The following is a 20,075-nucleotide window of genomic DNA, read 5'->3' on the forward strand; positions in this document are numbered from 1 at the left end:
CATGAGCAGTATCTGCGCTCGTTTCACAAACATCAGATTAAAAGAACGCACTGTGTTACATTCATTGTGCATCACGCTGTAACAACAAGTGTTTTGTATTGTAGTTGTAGCTTAGCAGCTCAGTCCTAGCTTTTGTTTAGGTCTTAAGGTTAATCTAAACAAATGGTTTCACACATAGAAAATGGCTTGAATCCTATATGAAATTCAAATTAAAGATCAGATTTGATAGAAAAGACCTACAGTACCATTAAGATTTTGACACTGTTAAACACTGTGAAAAACTCACACCTGAGCAATGCATGTGACTTCATTCTCCATATAAGAGGCGTCTTTAAGCTGCAGCTCCAATAAAAGCCTTTTATCTAAAGTATTAAAGACATTACTGTAGTCCAGCACATTCTCCTTTGTCATTTCATTGTTAAGACACACAACTTTTTAATTTTTTCAGTTTTATTTGTTTTGCTTTCATTTTATGTTTGTAATGTGTAAGGTTTGGGTGGCACAGTGGGTAGCACGTTTGCCTCACAGCAAGAAAGTCACTGGTTCAAGCCTTGGCTGGCTCAGTTGGCATTTCTGTGCAGCATTTGCATGTTCTCCCCGTGTACACATGGGTTTCCACCGGGTGCTCCGGTTTCCTCCACAAGTCCAAAGACATGTGGTATAGGTAAATTGAGTAAGCAAAAAAATGACCGTATTGTATGAGTGTGTGTATGGTTGTTTTACAGTGATGGGTTGCAGCTGGAAGGGCATACACTGCGTAAAACATGCTGGATAAGTTGGCAGTTCATTCCACTGTGGTGACTCCAGATTAATAAAGGGACTAAGCCGAAAAGAAAATTAATGCATGAATGTTTAAGGTTTTACCAAAATCTGGTGAAATTTTGTCAACAGCCCCTTGAGAAAAATTATTCCCTGGAAAAAACACATGATGTGTTCAATAATTATTTCCCCCACTGTACTTATTAAGGGCTGTATTTTAACGATCTAGGTGCAAAGTCTAGAGCGCATGGTGCAAAAGCATTAAGGGCATGTCCAAATCCACTTTTGCTAATCACAGTGTTGAGTGTTATTAACAGTGTACAAATAACAGTGTTATTTGATAATAACAGTGTTGTTGTTATTCTCTTAATAAGTTATGGGTTTGTTTTAAGCATAACATGCATTAAACCAATCAGAGACTTATCTCCCATTCCTTTTAAAAGTCAGTTGCGTCATTTGCTATTTACACTGCAGACTTTGTTAGTGGAAAAACGTCCCTAGCGAGAAAACGGTTAAACTGGCCATCTGCAGTGCGAGGAAAAAGAACAAGCTTCCTCCATTCAGCCTTTTTACTTTCTCTTTATTTTACTTTTACTCTCTACTTTTCTCCTTTCGTTGATAAGAAAATGGTGTTGTACGCACTCCACTGAAGAAATCCATTAGCCTAAACAAAATTAATTTCATGTTAAGGGCAAAGGTTTGTTTCAAAACTATTTCTAAATTCAGCTCTAATTTCCAGCAAACAAATAAATGAACAATAATAATTGTCACATCCTTCTGTGACCAACTGATGGCGGTGTAGTGCACTAGGACTCTGTAGGCCAGGGGTGTCCAAACTTTTTGGGCCGAGGGCCAGATGGAAAAAAAAAAACCTTTGTCCCGGGCCAAATTTTACATACATCACACAAACAGGCATATATATATATATATATATATATATATATATATATATATATATATATATATATATATATATATATATATATATATAAATGTGTGTGTGTGTGTGTGTGTGTATTGTGGATTTATTTTAATTTGTCTTCCATCTGTCTTTCTAAAAAAACTTAACGTATGTTTTTAAAATCTGGAATCTTCTCTAGGCAAATTACAGTTGCAACACTCATCAGACACTCCTATATAAATTCTCCTTCAGTGAATTCTTTCTTGCACTTTACTAGCACAAAAACTGCTGTTGTTGAGCTGATAGGGCAGCTGCTAATTGTTTTAGTTTTTGATCTCCTACGGCATCAGTGTAAAAGTGATGTTTTGTTTCATAATGTCTTTTAATATTAACGTATATTCCTTCATTAATGCAACTGATTCCTGACAAATTACACAGATACATTTCCCACTGACCTCTGTAAAGAAATATTCTTTGCCCCAACGTGACTGAAATTTCCTGCTCTCACTGTTGATTTTCCTTTTTCTTGGTTGTGCCATGGCTCGCCAAAACGTGATTATGAATTATGTTTCTTTCAGTTTGTTCGGCTCATTTTACTTCAAAACAGAAACTGCTGCCTAATTGAAGACATGTCATAGCGACACCCGGTGGTTATTTATGGAATTACGTTAATTTTTGTATAGCGGGCCAGATTCTATTATTACTTATAAAAAGCCCCGCGGGCCGCCACAAAACTGATTGCGGGCCGCAGATGGCCCGCGGGCCGTAGTTTGGACACGCCTGCTGTAGGCGCTACAGCGTCCCAGGAAAAGAACTACATATTCATACATGCCCCGCGCACACACCGGAACACCTACACTGACTGACCTGTCATCACATCTGTTTTGTGTTGCCGTTGATTATCTGGACTATTTATACAACTATTTCACCACAGTTTGTCATCGCGTCGTTTGTCTACCTTGTCTGTCTTGTTCCCAGTGCCACAGTAAGTCTGATATTCTGAGTCATAATAAGAATAGTCTGAGATAATCTGCAGTCATACAGCATCTTTAAGATGTCCATGTGTCTGTAAGAGCCTACTAGAGGTCCGCAGTCTGCAAGTTCTTTCACAAGTCTCTCACAAGTCTGAATTAAGACAAAGATTTCATGGCTATATTGTGTTCTTAGGAGGAGGGGTTATGGCTAAACAAAGCATGCAAATTAAGAGTTGTGGTCGGCAGGGTAAACTGCTTTTTCAGGCCTGGTCTCATCATGTTCTGGAGACAGAAACCGCCTGACCAGTTGATCGAAAAGAGAAAACAATAGACACAACCATGCTGTGAAACTGACAATTTGCATTACTTTGGTTTAACCTGTTGTCAGAAAGACAAAAGGTTAATGTCCCTCCTAGCTGAGATGTTAATGAAATGATATGATTAAAACCAGAGAATATAACTTTTTAGTTATACGTAGATTATTGTTCATTTGGAATTAGATGATAGAAATTTATATTTCCACAGTATGCATAAACTGAACAATACTGCTAATAGTAATAACATTTTACAAAAGCAAACTGTCATTAATAAACTGAAAAAAGCCCTGAGATGGAGGCAGTGGTTTTTATATTTATGTAGAAAATAATCTTTTTTTGTAAAATTTTAATCCTTACATTTTTTTCATATTTTTTCGTATTAAGCAATATGTAAGTTTTAGGCATAGGCGCATAACTAACCGCATAGGTGCATAACTAACACGTTCTGCGCTGGACTTTAAACAAGCTTTTACTTGGTCAATGGTGCAGTCTATTTCAGTTTCTTAAAATAGCAATGCGCCAACAATGCACCTTAACACACCTCCTTTATCGACCAGCACACCTACGAGTCCACAAAGTGGCGCAAATGGATTTGCTATTTTAACAACATTGTACAAAACATAAAAATTAGGGTTAGGCTGGTGTTGGAATTTACATCAATTCCTTCCTTTTCTTCAGTGTCAAAAATCGTAACAATTAATTGGATACAAATGAATAATTTGATTCACAGAATTCTGTTATCCTCTATGCAATGCAAAAGATACAATAAGGAGGTGCACAAGCGTTTTCATTTCCTGACTTCAACTTATAAAGGCAGCTGATATTAACAGGTGGAGTTTAATGAAATTTGCATTTGTCAGTACCCAGGTGAAAAAAATAAAATAATAATAATTAAATGCAATTAAAATACACTTAAATACCCGCAAATACATTTTTAGTACATTGTTATTTTTGTGTTAAATAAAAGTTTGATGGTTTTACACTAAATATACTAATTAAAAGTGTGTTTATACTTCAGTAGGTCTTTAGTTCACTTGACTAAAGTATTCTAAATACCAGTAATACTTAAATAAATTTTTAGCGTACTACAATAAAGTGTGTTTTTCAAAAGTGTGCTTTAAATGCTTTTAACATTAGTTGATTTTTAGTACACTGTTTACATACTAATCCTAAGTTTAAAATAAGTTAATATATTAAAAATCTATAAGTAATGTATTGTAGTAGAAGTACATTTTCCCAAAAAAATGTACTTAAGTACACTTAATGTGAATGCACTATTATCACTAACACTTAAATTGATTTTGAGTGTGGTAATTTTAAATTTACAATACATTAAATTGACTTTATAAAAAATCTATTTGTAATGTATCATAGTAGAAGTACATTTTCCCAAAATACTTTTAATACAGTATTTAGCACACTTTGGTTTTTTTTTTTTTTTACAATTTGTATTTTCTTTTAATATATTACTATTATACTTTAAATTAGTCATAAATGTATTTAAATGTTTAAAAGTAGGATTCAAGTGTATTTCTAGTTGTAACTAAATATATATATATATATATATATATATATATATATATATATATATATATATATATATATATATATATATATGTATATATATATATATATATATATATATTTAAATACAGATATAGTATGTTAAAAGTACATTTTAGTTCAATTTCAGAGTGTCTCAATAGCACAGTTGAGTACACTTAGATGGTATTAAGTTTATCTTAACATATACTTAATACTATCTTTTAGTACATTAAGTACAAAATTAGTGTGTGAAAATAGAACACTTTTAGTACATTACTGAAAAGTGTACTAAATATACTTAAAGTGCTTTTTAGTGCACTTTTTTTTTTTTTTTTTTTTTTTACCAGGGTCATTGTTCAGTCCTCTTTTTCTATGAATTCTCTGCACAACAATAAAAGCATAAGACTTTGTGTGCTCTGTGTTCAGTTTTAACACCTTTCTATAGACAGAAAGTTCTGCAGAGCTGAATATAATTTTGCACCAGCATTTATCTACTTCTGCAAAAATGCTAATTAGTATACACAGCATCCCACACACAACAGTAGAAGTTCAGTTAATATATGACCCTTACATGAACTTTACAAATAATTATTTGATGAAAATAAAAAGAGACAAAAATAATAAAAAGATACAACACTGGTCTGAAAATAGCAACAAATTGTGCCATACATGTCAACAATGTGCCTTATTGCACCGGGTGTATGATAGGGCCCTTAAATTGTAAAACCGATAAAGTGCAAATATAGGTCTAATAGATCAGAGGTAGAGGTAAAAAGTTATTTATAATTTCATTTTTTAATGCACAAAGTAGGCTAGCCTATTCATAAAGTGTGGTTAATTGATCTGGAACTTTTAATCAAACATGTTGTAGTAAATTATAAAAGTTGCATCAATAGCCTAATGTGTCTCCTTTTTCCACTTTGTGATCAGATCGATAAAAATGTACCAGAATCCTGCATGAGCAGGGCCTAAATTACTTTTTATTTATTTATTTATTTATTATACATTTTTATCGATTATTATCGATGAGCGGAATCAAATTGGTACAGGAATTATTAAAATTATACAGACACCCAACCCTAGTCAACAGTCTGTGTGTGTGAGGTTTTGGAGCATAATGAAAATGACGAATATTTTTAATTTTGTTTTGCTGGTTAATGAACATAGAAATAAATAAAATATGAATACATAAAATATGAATCAGAATTAATTACACGATAGAAATTATTTTAACAGTAAAATTCTGTACAATCTACAGTGAAACCTGTTAAATTAAATTGATGTAGAAATGAGAAAATAACTGTGATAGATCCAAACTTTGTCTTTGAGAAAGTGAGCAGTGTTCTGAGTCGACACTAGAAATCTCACTATAAACCCTCATACACTAGTCCCTAAATTAGTTGATCAGTATAGTCCACTAGACAGAGTAAATGAGCACACTTGAGTGAATTGAGACACTAATGAACACCTGCTGTTAACAAGAACAATCGGTGAAGGAAAGAACAAGACACAAAACTACAGACAAATGAATGAAGAAAGAGGAGGATTAAACACCTCCACAAACAGCATTAGGAGCTTCACTGATGACACTTTGACTTGATTTCTCTCCTTTATCTACTAAACATCTTTAAACATTAACAGAGCTTTATATCTTTATTGAACATGTTTGATTGGACCTCACCATTGTGCTGATGCTTTATTTATTTATTTACTTTATCTGATCATTTACTCTTTCACATCAATGTTTCTCTGGCGTTTATAGCTGTGCTTGTGAGGCGGATCATTCATGACAAGAACAGCTCAAAGAATTTGACAGCTCAAAGAATTTGTACATGCTGAATGATCATAGATGATAAAATAGCTCTTATAGTTTGAGTCTATGCTGTTTTCTATTTCCACATCTGATCTTAAAGTTCTGTGTCTCATTTAGAAGCTGATTTTACAGCTGCAAACACACTATTGTTGATTTATTAATGCATCGATATAATAATAATAATAATTCATTTTATTTGTAAATGGCGCCTTTCTAGACACCCAAGGTTGCCTTACAATAAGCATCAGCAGACATGCTAAACAAATTAAACATTACTAAAAACAATCATTGACCAAACAAGTTAAAACACAATAGCTAACATAAAAGAACATGATAAAAACATGATTAAAAAAGTGTTAAGTAAAAGCCTGCTTAAAAAGATGGGTCTTTAGACGTGATTTAAAATTGTGAAGACTATCACTGCTCCTAAGATCTAGTGGAAGTGAGTTCCATAGCCAAGGAGCCATAGAGCTAAAAGATCTGTCTCCCATTTTGCTCAATCGAGTGCGAGGTGGTACCAGGGTGAAGTTGTTGGCTGATCTAAGGGTACGAGAATGGGTGTAGATATGGAGAAGTTCAGTGAGATATTGAGGAGCGAGATTATGAAGTGCCTTGAAAGTTAGAAGTAATATTTTAAAATCAATTCGATACTTTACTGGAAGCCAATGAAGCTGATAAAGGAGTGGTGTGACGTGCTCGTGAGATGGGGTCCTAGAGATAACACGAGCTGCATGGTTCTGAACCAGTTGGAGTTTATGGAGAAGTTTAGAAGGAAGTCCAGAAAGAAGTGCATTACAGTAGTCTAGACGTGAAGTAACTAATGGGGGGATAAGAATGGCTGTGTTTTTAGTTGTGAGAGAAGGGAGGAGACGAGTGATATTACGCAGGTGGAAATATGCAGTACGTGTAATTTTACTAATGTGACCTTCAAATGAGAGTGTGCTATCCAAGATGACCCCCAAACTCTTTACCTGCACGGAGGGAAAAAATGTACTGTTATCAATGTCCATAGTGAAATTATCAGCTTTTTTCCAAAACACGTTTAGTGCCAATGAGAAGGGCTTCAGTTTAGTCGCTGTTTAATTTAAAAAAGTTAGCTGAAAGCCAGATTTTTATTTCAGCTAAACATCTGCTCAAAGCAGGAGGAGGAAAAAACAGGAAGGCTTGGTGGACAGGTAGAGTTGAGTGTCGTCTGCATAACAGTGAAATTGTATGTTGTATTTTCTGAAAATGTGACCAAGACGCAGTAGATATATGATAAACAGGAGTGGACCCAGTACAGAACCCTGTGGGACACCAGTAGTGACAATCTGCGATCTTGACCTAAAATCTTTAATTTGAACAAACTGAGTACGATCTTCAAGATATGACTTCAACCATAAAAGAGGGGTGCCAGAGATCCCTAGTGAGGCAAGCCTATTCAAAAAACCTTGTGCGAAACCGTGTCAAAGGCTGCACTCAAGTCCAGGAGAATAAGAATTGACAGTAAACCAGAGTCTGCTGCCAGTAGTAGATCATTAGTGATCCTGACAAGAGCAGTCTCAGTGCTGTGGTTGGGACGAAAACCAGACTGGAAGAGCTCAAACTAATTGTTATTAGCGAGATATTTATGAAGTTGAGACGCAACACATTTTTCCAGTATTTTTCAGACAAATGGCAAATTGGAAATTGGTCTATAGTTGACCAAATTGTATGAATCAACTCCAGGTTTTTTTTAGTACTGGGGTGATTACAGCAGTTTTAAGTAAAGATGGGACAGATCCAGTGATTTGTGAATAATGTTAGTAATCAGTGTGGACAATGATGGAAGACAGGTCTTAACTAAGCATGTAGGAAGTGGATCAAGCAGGCAGTTGGTAGTTTTAGATTTCTGTACATGACCAACTATTTCAGCGGTAGATGGTAAGGTAAAAGTATCAAAAGAGAAATGTGTGATGATTTCAGAAACATTTTGGCTGAAGTCAGGGGCTGAACTATTTGTATGTAATTGATGATGAATGTCCTTAATTTTTGTTTAAAAAAAAAACAGGAAGCTGTTACACAACTCAGTTGAAGAAGAAAGTGATGTGTCAGGAAAACTTAATGATTTTTTAACTACAGAGAAGAGTAATCTAGAGTTACCCTGACTAGATTCTATTCTGTTAGCATAATAGTCAGATTTTGCTTTACGTAATGCTTCCTTATAATGATGAGCATGTTCTGTAAACATTTCTTTGTGGACAGTTAACCCAGACTTCTTATACAACCGTTCCAACCTGCGACCTTTAGTTTTGAGTTGATGCAGATCAGAAGTAAACCAAGGAGCAGAAACAGAAAAAGAGACAGTCCGGGTTTGTAAAGGTGCAAAAGTGTCCAAAATTTCAGATAATCCATTATTGTAAATAGACACCAGAGCATCAGCAGAAGATGAGTCCACATTGTATGCAAAACTATTAAGTACATCTGAAAAATGTAATAAATCAATGTTCTTAACGTTTCTAAATTTGATTGTCCGGGGTGACTGCAATTTAAAAACTGCAAGCTGAGCACAAAAAGACACTAAGAAATGGTCAGATATAAGAAGATCAGAAACAGTACATTTGTTAGGGATAATTCCAGAGCAACAGATGAGATCAAGGGTATGGCCTTTAGTGTGTGTAGGGAAATTAGCAAATTGCTGCATTCCAAAGCTGTCCAAGCAAGATAAAAAGTCAATTGTATTAATATTGTTGCCAGCATCAATATGAATATTAATATCACCCAGCATAATAACATTAGGAGACAAGGAGCACAGCTCAGTTAAAAACTCAGTTCAGTTAAAAAGCTTGAATTGGTTTTAGGAGGACGGTATATTGTAGCAAGAACAGTTGGAACTGCCCCATTTATTTTAATGATGGCTGACTCAAAAGAGGGGTATTCAGACACAGTTACTTGAGATACCTTCCATTTCTCCTTATAGAGTATCGCCACGCCCCCTCCCCGTCCAGTAGTGCGGGGTTTACAAATGTATTTGTATCCTGGTAAAACAGCTTGGTTAAAATAATAGAATAAATCATCATGTCTTTGCCAAGTTTCAGTAAGACAGAGGAAATCAAACTTATGGTCAGACAGTACGTCTTGCAGCAGATGACTTTTATTAGATAACGAGCGAATGTTGAGTAGTCCAAAAGATAGATTGTTTTTGCATGCTTCGTTGGAAGCGGAGTTTGCTGGGTATGTGAGTACACTACGGTCTATGGATCGTACTGACCTTGATCCCTGGCGACTGTTGGACGACCAGAAAGACCGTATTTGGGATGAGTCGTCAATGTTGTAGGACCGTCGTGATCCTCTGTGAATATATCTCTGACGCAGTCAGACCGCGATGTCAGGATGAAAGCGCAGCGTTGACGGAGTCTAGGAGAAGTGGGAGCGGAGTTGAAGAAGTTCCTGAATAGTGGAGTAGTAGCTCCGCAGGGCGATATACAGCAGCGAGGAAGATCCAGAGTGTTATGACCCAAACAAGCAGGTCAGGAGCTTTCATTGTCGTTTCGTCTCTTCTCCGGGTTTGAGTTGAGTGACAGCTGCTGTGACAGGACAGTCACAAAGTCACGATAAGGACCATAAAGCAGACTGGTGCAGTGGAAAGTGCAGAGGTTTAGCATAAAGTGCTATGCGTTATACAGTAGATGTACTGTCAACTGTGTAGTCCAGACAGAAGTTCTTTAAAAAGTTCTTTAAAAATATTCTCTGTGGGTAGCGGCAGCTAACAGCGCCAGCGTGCACCCTAACCGGAAGTTACCCTAACATTTGGCTCTATTGATCATCTATTGTAGATCAGCCAATCAGAATCCAGCATTCACATGACACTGTAAAGGTCTTATTGTAATGAATCTGCATAATGAGTGATGTTTGACCAGAATAATTCTGACTGTAGACCTGCTGAAAATAAAGTGTGTTTAGTGTTTGTTTAATAACTGAGTGTCAATCTGTGTGTGTTTACAGTCTGGATCATGGAGGAGAGATGAGGATTACAGCAGGACCTCGCAAATGTACATCTATACACACACACACACACACACACAGACTTTTTCTGACTAGCTATGTTTCTATCCACCTATTTTTATGTGCATTTCACGAGTTCACACTCACAGATATTTGACTGAATAGAATATGCGTGTTTGGCATGCTGTCCAGAGAGAGGGCTCTGAGCTATAGAACACACTCTAACACCTCCGTGAAGTTGGGACCCCATAAAAACAAATTAACCCTAAAACTATGCCATTCATTTGTGCTTTGTTTGTGCTGATTTGTACCGCAAAAAATGGAAGTTAGTGCTGGTTTGGGGTCAGAGATATCATGCATTATTTTTTTTGACAAATAGTGTGTATTTGGCAGTGACGTCGCGGCTCCTGAAGTGTTTTGATTAGGCAATATCTAAACAATAAAAATAAATACAGTGTTTATTTTAACGGCACAAATCCAGCACAAACGAATGACACCAGTTTCGTGCAGTTTAGAGGAAATAATGGGGTAGAAATTGAAGCATCCACACGAGGGATGCTGAAGTCAAAAGAAAACAGAAGTATGACGTGTTTGATTATTTATAGGGGTTTGATCTTGAGCTGATTAGATAATAAAATGATTGTCTGTGATGAATTAGCCTCTCCAAAGACTGATCTTGCTCCTACCAAAATTTGTTTATAAAACATCATTTTGGAGATACGCATAAAAAACAGTTAATGGAAATGCTACGATGTGCATAAATTTAGAAAATGCACATAAAAAACATATTAGCATAACTAAGTAGGAAAAACTTTTTATTCTGTTAGAAAAGATGCACATAAACTATGATGGAAAGACTTAAACTGCACGATTTTCAGTATGTGCATTAAAAAAAAGGTCATGTGATTTTGTTAAAAGAGATCATTTGATGATAATAATGTGTGTAAATAGAGAAACCAGCAGGCTGAGCACACTGTAGGACATCTAAAATGTTGTTTTGGTCATTCTTAAATGCCTTACCGTTTCAGTAGTAGTGTTATTATATTATTAATGACCTCCAGAATCAAGAGCGTCTGTGCTCCACATCTGACACCTTTAAACGCTGTCGTGCGTTCACTGAGTGTCATGATTGCCTTCTGAGGCGCAAGTCATTTATTAGATGAAGAAAAGATTAGCAGAGCTTCTCCTACTGCAGCAAATTCAGTTTTTACCGTTGACATTTGGCGCCCGTTAATCAGGAAGTGACGATTTTGTTCGCTTTGACTCGTTGGATGGAAACACTGCTTTATTTGCATGTCTTTTATACAATAATCCAGTTTTGCGCATGAAGTTCATTTGCATTTTTGGATGGAAACATAGCTACTGTCTCTCTCTCTCACACACACACACGCACAGTGCTGTAGTGAGTGTTGTTGTGTTATAATATATGTATGTGTCTCTTCTTGTGTTCAGATACCTGTTTTCTCACACTGGCTCCAAACACAGCACACACTCAACTCATTCTGTCTGAGGAGAACACAGAGGTGAAATGTGTGAGAGAGAAACAGTGGTATCCTGATCATCCAGACAGATTTGATTATTGGCCTCAGGTGTTGTGCAGAGAGAGTGTGTGTGGATGCTGCTACTGGGAGATTGACTGGAGTGGAAGTGTGTGTATATCAGTGTCATATAAGAGCATCAGGAGGAAGGGAGGAGGTGAAGAGTGTGTGTTTGGATCTAATGCTCAGTCCTGGAGTTTGAGCTGCTCTTCCTCCAGTTTCACATTCAGACACAATAACACACACACTGATCTCCCAGTAGAGCGACTCAGCAGTAGAATAGGAGTGTTTGTGGATCACAGTGCAGGAACTCTGAGCTTCTACAACATCTATACAGAAACAATGAGCCTCATCCACTCAGTCCAGACCACATTCACGGAGCCGCTCTATCCTGGGTTTAGGGTTGATTACTCTGAATCATCAGTGAAACTGTGCTGAAGACTGAAGCTGTGCTCACACTGTGAGATTTCAGCAACAATTTTGTTATCTGAGACAATTTTGGGAAATCATAAAAGATTCCTGAAATCCTAGGCTAAAATCTGTGATCTTTGATTGTGGGTTTGATATGTTCACTGACAGCCTGTTATGATCAGATTTTTTCTCCAATGAAGTTCTGGCAGGGTTAGAAGATTTCAAATCAGAGGTGGGCAAACTACGGCCCGCTGAACACTTTCATCCGGCCAGCAAGGGAGTTTTTAAAATGCTGCTTTGAGTAACGGTTTGGGTCAGAATTAGTAAATTAATGATGCAATTACAAGTAAATGCCATGTGATGGCAGTATTGGATGCAGTACAGTTAGTGCAACCAGTAGAATTAGAACACACTCTCAGATATTACGATGCACTCGACCGTTAATGAATGAAAATGAGGCAGGATAAGAAAAACTGACTCTGATTGTTGTGTGTTTAAGGAAGAATCGACAACAAAGTACTTCTTCACCTATATTGGAAAGAAATTGGTAGTTTTAATATGCCAAGAAACTATTGCTGTTTTTAAAGACTACAACCTAGGGGGCTGATCACACCGAACGCGTATTATGTGTTAAGAGGCGCCTCTTTTAAATGGTTTACTGAAGGTTTTGCGCACTGCTTATACGCCCTGCGCTTTGTTTTAACCAACTGCTGCGCCTCATATTTTTACCGTTGCAGACTCCAGACATTGACACTCTTGCAAAGAGAGGGGACCAGGCTCATTGTTCACATTAACACACTCATAATAACATGACTTGGAATAACAAAGACTAAGATTCTTCTTCCGTTTTATCTCATTGTTTTATGATTGATATGAGCATATTTATAAAAGCTACAAGTGAGATTGTTATACATTTGACTGAAATTATATAACAATTGCTGGTTAAATGTGTTAATTTTTGTCATAAAATATATTTTCCATGCAAACATTCACTTTAAAAAGTTCTTTTAACAAAGATTTGTGGTTTCATCAAGTTTTATGATGATTGATCTGTATATTCTAAAAGCAGTGCAAATGAGATTATTGTAAATTTGACTGAATAGTAAACTTTAAAAATTATTTTTAATGTGTTAATTTGAGATTTTTTCTATCAGACAATATATTTTCTATTCTCCACTCTCAAAAATATTACATTATTATATTTTATAAGAGATTATTTTATTGTTTTATGATGATTGATAAGTAAATATAAATAGCAGTGCAAATTAATTTGACTTATAATATTTTTAAAAAATCAGTTTTGTGTTAATGTGACACGTTTCTGTCAGATAATTACATATTCCATGCATACTGCCTCTATAAATTAAAGTTTTTTTTTTTGAAGAATTTGACGTGTAGCCCTTCACTTGGTTTGCAAAACTTGATGTGGCCCTCGGGTCTAAAAAGTTTGCCCACCACTGTTTCTATCACTTACCTGCAGTGTAACAAAAGCTGGGATGTGCGTTAATCCAAGAATCAATAGGAGCTCTGAATTTGATGACGCAATCCATGTGACAATTCAAATGTCAAAACAGTTTTTATCTGATCATTTAATAGATCATTTCTATTTTAATGATCTAAGCGCAAAGCTCAAAGCACAAACGCATTTAGGGCGTGTCTGAATCCACTTTTAAAATTTTAAGGAGGGGAAAACACGCTCTGCGCCATGGCGTATGATCTAAAAGGGTTGCGCTTATTACCTTCCATTAAACCAATCAGAGTCTCATAATCCATTCCCTTTAAGAGCGAGTTATGCGCATGGCAGATTCGTTATTAAGACTACATGGCGGGCGAGGAAACAGATCTGCTTGAGCGTGAGTTTAAAGCGCATGAGCAGATCATCTGTGGAACAACTCGGAATCCACCAAAGCTCCCTGAGGTAAAAATGGCGTGGGGAGAGATAGCAGCGACTGTGTCCTCGTCTTCTGGCATCATAAGAGTGGCTGTACAATGCCGAAAAAGGTACAATGATGTCAGAAGACAGGGAAAAACAAATCTCGCCGCTAATAAAAAACAGCAGGTGACCACGGGAGGAGGACCACCTACAGCCACTTTATACCTTACGCCAGCAGAGGACATCGCTGCCTCTACTCTCAGTGCTGAAAGCATTGAGGGGTTTGGTGGTTTAGAGGTGGGCGTGCAAGGTAATGCATTTTTTTATTAAACAAGATAAAGTAAAAAAAAAAAGAATTTGTCCAAAACATCCAATGTTCTTATGAATACATTATATTTAAATAATTCAGCAACAATCATGAAGTGAATTAACTGCATTTTATGCAGCTCCGCTGGCTGAAGATTCTGCTGTTCCTGGAGTTTCGCGACTGCGAACAGGAGGAAGAAGGCCAAACATTTAAGTTTAGAATGTAAAGAAACGCGCGCACACACACACACACACACACACACACACACACGTACGATCGTGGCATCATTGCAATCTAAATAAAAATAAAATCATAAACTGAGTTTTTTTTTATTCTTTAGGTCTACTAATTTGCAAAAAAATCCACTAAAATGCTTTGCTTGTACAGCAGGAAAAAAGCTCTTAATATTTGTACATTTCGAGAGCAAAGGCGTTTCAGCACCTGGGACAGAGCTGTGTGTGTTTTAATGAAGATATTTAAACAAAATGGCTGCCATTATATCCAGAGGTTAAGTCAAATGCAATATTTACACAGTTTAAAAGTAAAAAAAAAAAAAATTAGCTTACTTAAAAGTCTACAGGTGAAGCAGCTCTTCTGCCAGCTGGTCTCTCCTCGCCCGTGCTGCTGCTTGAGAATTTAGATTATTTGGCATTGGCACATGCAGTTCAGCTTCAAGCCTTCTAAAATCCTGTAATCTATCCTCATTTGTGTCTAAGAGACATCCATGGCGTATGGCAATGTTATGCAAAACACAACATGCCACAAATAATGCTCTGACCTTTTGAGGACTGTACTGCAGTGTTCCCCTTGACTTGTCAAAACACCTGAAGCGCATTTTTAGTATCCCAAATGTATGTTCAATGACAGCTCGTGCTTTTGTGTGTTTTCGATTAAAAAACATCTCACTCACTGTTGTAGGCATGATATATGGGGTAATCAGCCATGTCTTTAATGGATAGCCATTGTCCCCTAACAGCCACCCGTCTGTGGAAGTGGAAGACTGCAGGAATGACAGAGTTGGCTAGAATAAAGGAGTCATGGCTTGATCCAGGATAATTTGCAAATACATGTGTAACCACACACGTTGCATCGCAAATTACCTGGATGTTGATGGAATGGGTTCCTTTGTGATTAACGTAAATCAGAGCATTCTCAGATGGGGCACGTAGTTGCACGTGAGTACAATCTATTGCACCCACAACACCAGGAAACCCAAATTTAGCCCAGAACTCCTGTTAAGTGTATTTTGGCTTGCAGGTGTCACAGGGAATTTTTTTTTCCATAATATTTTTATTTTTGTTTTCAGTTTGAACACATTAAAAAAACTTCACAGGGAATTTAATGAATTTGAGCGCATTTCGGATCAGGCTTGATGTTACTGCATGTATAGCCGAACTTACGGCAGGTTGGGATATGCCGCCAATAGAACTGAGGGGATGTTGAAAAGACCCGCTCGCAAAAAATGTAGTGCAGCAGTTACTTTTACGGCAACGGGGAGTGCATATGGGCAAGATGCATTAGTTTGTAAGTCATCTGCCAGAAGATGACAAAGTTCGGTTACTGCCTGGCGAGATAACCGTAGCCTCTGGCGGCACTCCACCTTGGACAGCAACAAATTTGTGGACCTTGGGAGACCCTCGGCCTCCTCCGTCTCCCAATTCTTTGGCCCATAAGGTACTCCATTTGGCTAAACAAAGTAAATGCAAAACTACATTGGGCTACTGATAATTACTGTTAAAATTTGTTAATGATCAAATAGGTACACTGAGGAGATCAATAAGAGATATTTTGCTCAAATTACATGTTCAGTAGTCGGCTGTTCAGTTGCTCAAGTTGGATCCAAACTTGTATAGTTGGTGATACACAAACTCAACCAAAAAAGTCAGTTTAAATATATGCAAGTACTGGTCTGATTGGTCAAGTCATTAGCCAATTTCATGCATCATTACTGCAGATAGTTGAGCTAATTTGATGCATGCAATCGCTATCCATTATGTCATGTAGTCATTTTTTATTTTTGTACACAATAGGCTAATAATCTTTTACTATTACATATTCATTCTTTTTTCATATTTAAACATAACTTGTGCTGCGTATCATGTGTGTGAAATAAGCCACTTGTCGCATTGGAACTGCCTCTCACTAACGCGCTCTTTAAATAATCAGATATAACCTGCGCTCAGTGTGCTGGACTTTAGACCAACTTTCAGTCGATCAATGGCGCAGTCTATTTTAGTTGTCTCAAAATAGCAACGTGCCAGCATTACACCTCATTACGCCTCCTTGTTTAGACCAGAACGCCTACGGGCACACATATGAGTACAAATTTATTTGCTATTTACACAACATGGTGCAAAACAGCAAAACGACACCTGCGTCAAGCTAAAACTAGCAAATAACATTGCTAGTTTCCCATTGCGCCGGGTGTATGATAGGGCCCCATATCTTTCAAGATTTTTAGACAACACATTCATTGTATAATCATGCTGAACATCCTGAATAGTCTTTATTTGATTTGCCATCTCAGTAATTGTGGAGGCTGGGATTAAATGCTTTACCTCCGAACCTAAAAAAAAATATATAGCTAAATTGTCTATACAATCACCTGGCTCTGCATCTTTATGTTGGTAAACGTTAGCATCAACTGTATCACCTACATCAATGACTACAGGTAGAAAATGAGAAACAAGTGCTCCCTCACCTGGAGAAGACTGTTCTGCAACCCTAACAGATGAATAGGTGAGATCTGGCTGCTTTTCCACCTATGATACATAGAGATATGAGATGAAAAAGATGTCTTTATACTGAATTGCTTGGAGCATCCATTAAAAGGACAAGTATCAGCCAGCCCTTCTTCTATGTGACCACTCAAGTGAAAAACCAGCCCTTTCACATCTCCATACTCAGTGTTACAAAAACTCAAAGAACACTTTAGTTGTCAAGACACATTCCGGTTCCAAGTTTGTATGGCCCGCCTGTCTGGGTGTGTTGGTGACATTTGAACCACAAAGGAATTGAATGAGGAAAATTTTCTTCCACAATCTTTGTGGCCACACAAAAAAAGTTTGATGTTTACATGTCTGTGAGTTCTACAGTGCTTCAAGTATTGAGACAATAAAACGCACTTAAATTCACAGACACTGCAAGTCAACATAACCACGGATTAAAAATGGAAAAAACGTCACGTTATCTTTCCAAATCACGCGCCTCACGCACACCTGCTTACGTTAAAATGGAGCAAAACCACAAATGACGACTTAGGGCTGGTCTTGATAACAAAGGACATATAATTCATTAGGTAACGTTACCAAAAAACATTTCATTGTGAGCTCAATGAATGCCAGTACGCTCACATTAACATCACAAATACCAACTAAGCATGAATTGAATATAACGTTAAATCATCGCACAAGATCACGAACGAGTATAGTAATGTACAAAAAATAAAAGGACGTTATAAATAGACGTTATGGGTCTAAACAATAAAAAAAATAAATCATATACATACTTTTTTTTAACCACAGAAGCGCAAGACTGATCCTGCTATCGTCCTTCACTCGTTTGACCATGTGTGTGTGTGTGTGTGTGTGTGTGTGTATGCGTTTGAAATGGCCTCTGGCTTAATCATGGGAAACGGCAATTTGTGTGGCTCATGATAAATGGATTTGAGTTTATGTGGTGTCTGAGCACCATCTGCTGGTTGATGTCGGTAGCGGGAGAGTGTTGATTTCAGTTTCACTTTCATTTTGACATAAACAGCGTTAAACGTTGTGCTTTAGATATTTTCATCAAGGCTAATACCCTGTAAACATCATTTTTGTTGCCTGATATGATAAATGTAATGACTTTTCTGTTAAAGAATAGTTTGTATTACTGCTCATTCATGATGGCTGAATTCATCAGGATAAAATTATTATGTGATAAAACGCACTGCACGAGTTTTATATTAGAGTAAAATAGATTTATTTGTGTTTCACTGTTTTACAAAAAAAAGAATAAAGGAGACAGATCTTCAAACTGTATCTTTGGTTCTTTATACTTTTAAGTTGCTGACTGAACAGTTAGGCAGCCAATCTTAGTGAGGCCAGTATAAACTATTGTATTATTGAATGTCTTTTCAAATGTCCTTTATTCTTGTGATTTAAAACTGTACTTTCAGCATGGTGATCTGCTGTTTTTCTATAATCAGATGTTATTGGTACAAAATCACTAACAATAATTACAATTGATAAAAATAAAGTTCAAAGCAATAATTGAAGCTATTATTTTGAAAAGTAATTATTATCAAAGACTACTTTACTGCACACTGCTGTTCACAAAACACAGTTGGAGATTTGAAAATCAATGTAAGAGATTTACCAAAGGCTTTATTTCAGAAATTAAACTAAATAAATTACAGTAAAAACAATAGCTCAGCCATTGATTAAATTGACTTAAAGCTCTTTAGTTAACTAAGAAGTTCTATAGTGAACTACTGGATACATCTTTTTAAGTTCACAGCTGTCACAGTCAGAACAGGTAGTCCACCCTTCCTAATTCCTTGCCTAGTCATCGTCCTGTTCGTCTTCCTTTGTTTCTGTTCCAAGACCCACCACTGCACCCACAATAAAACAATAACCCACCACTGCAAACAAAACTAATAAAGGCTAGCACTGTAAAACAGCATGGTGGTCTTGCACCCATTTGTTCAAGATTATAAAACTCTTGAAAAACATAGTGGATACATTGAACAGTTAGGAGATTGTGTAAAAGGAAGCATATGTTTGTGTCATCTGATCATCTAGGTGCTTTTTTATTGACTGAATTGCTGGAGAGTTCCACTGTTAAACTCCCATGTCGATTTTGCTTTGCCAGGAGGTGTAAAATCCAGAAAAATGGGGTCCAGTCAGGAGCATTCAAATTGAGAACAAAAGCAGAACACGACAGGCAAGTCGGTGAATTGGTACGTGATGGTGCTTTAAGTGAACAGTTAGCAGAAGAAAAAAGTAGATCAGTCTAATATGTTATTGTGTTTTGGTCTGTGTTTGCAATTTTATTTATTTATTTTTTTAATTCACCTTTATATTTTAGTTTGCACCGCTTATATGCACCTTTCTATTTTGCCCTACTTTGAATATTGTTTACAAATAAAAGCTCTTGTTTATTAATTGTGAATTGTCTATGTCTTCTAACATGAATGTAAAAGTTCACACCATGGGCCCTATCATACACCCGGCGCAAGGTGCGGCGCAATAGTCTTTTACTAGTTTCAGCTTGGCGCAAGAGTCGTTTTGAGGCGTTGCGCTACGCTGTTTAAATAGCAAATGCATTAGCACTCATTTGTGTGCCCATAGTCGTTCTGGTCTAAAAAGGAAGGCGTTCTGAGGCGGACCGCTGGCGCGTCACTATTTTAAGAAACTATAATAGATTTTTTATTAGACCAAAACTAACCCGGTCTAAACTCCAGCGCAGAGTTGCGCCTCGCTTACGCACTGCTTAATACGCACAAGAGAGCAATAGGCAAATATCTTTACATATGAAAATATTTAAATATTAAGGATATATATAGGATATAATAAGAATAGATATAGGATATAAATATAAAGGATTAAAATATTACAAAACATATTATTTTCTAGCCTATATAAATATGAAAAACCACTGCTTTTATGTCTTCTTTATCTCGGGAGGCTTT

The 20,075-nt window shown here is 36.7% G+C and overlaps 1 protein-coding gene across 17 annotated transcripts in view; it reads left to right on the forward strand.

The window, feature by feature from the left end:
* Window positions 1-19,544, forward strand: part of LOC101885873 (NLR family CARD domain-containing protein 3) — a 33,790-nt gene extending 14,246 nt beyond the window's left edge. For 10 of the 17 annotated variants that reach the window (XR_012402487.1, XR_012402488.1, XM_068220055.2 and 7 more), the window contains 2 exons: window positions 10,273-10,319; window positions 11,725-13,607. Coding sequence is in view for 14 of the 17 variants with exons in the window: in XM_068220055.2 (XP_068076156.1) it covers window positions 10,273-10,319; window positions 11,725-12,248 (571 nt within the window). In the remaining 3 variants the exon portion in view is untranslated. Of the gene's footprint in view, window positions 1-10,272; window positions 10,320-11,724; window positions 13,608-19,255 lie in introns of those variants that run through there. The other 7 variants (XM_005161503.6, XM_073948252.1, XM_073948254.1 and 4 more) reach the window with 1 other exon arrangement.
* Window positions 19,545-20,075: the final 531 nt, after the last annotated feature.

Source organism: Danio rerio, chromosome 4 (genome assembly GCF_049306965.1).
Source record: "Danio rerio strain Tuebingen ecotype United States chromosome 4, GRCz12tu, whole genome shotgun sequence".
NCBI lineage: Eukaryota > Metazoa > Chordata > Actinopteri > Cypriniformes > Danionidae > Danio > Danio rerio.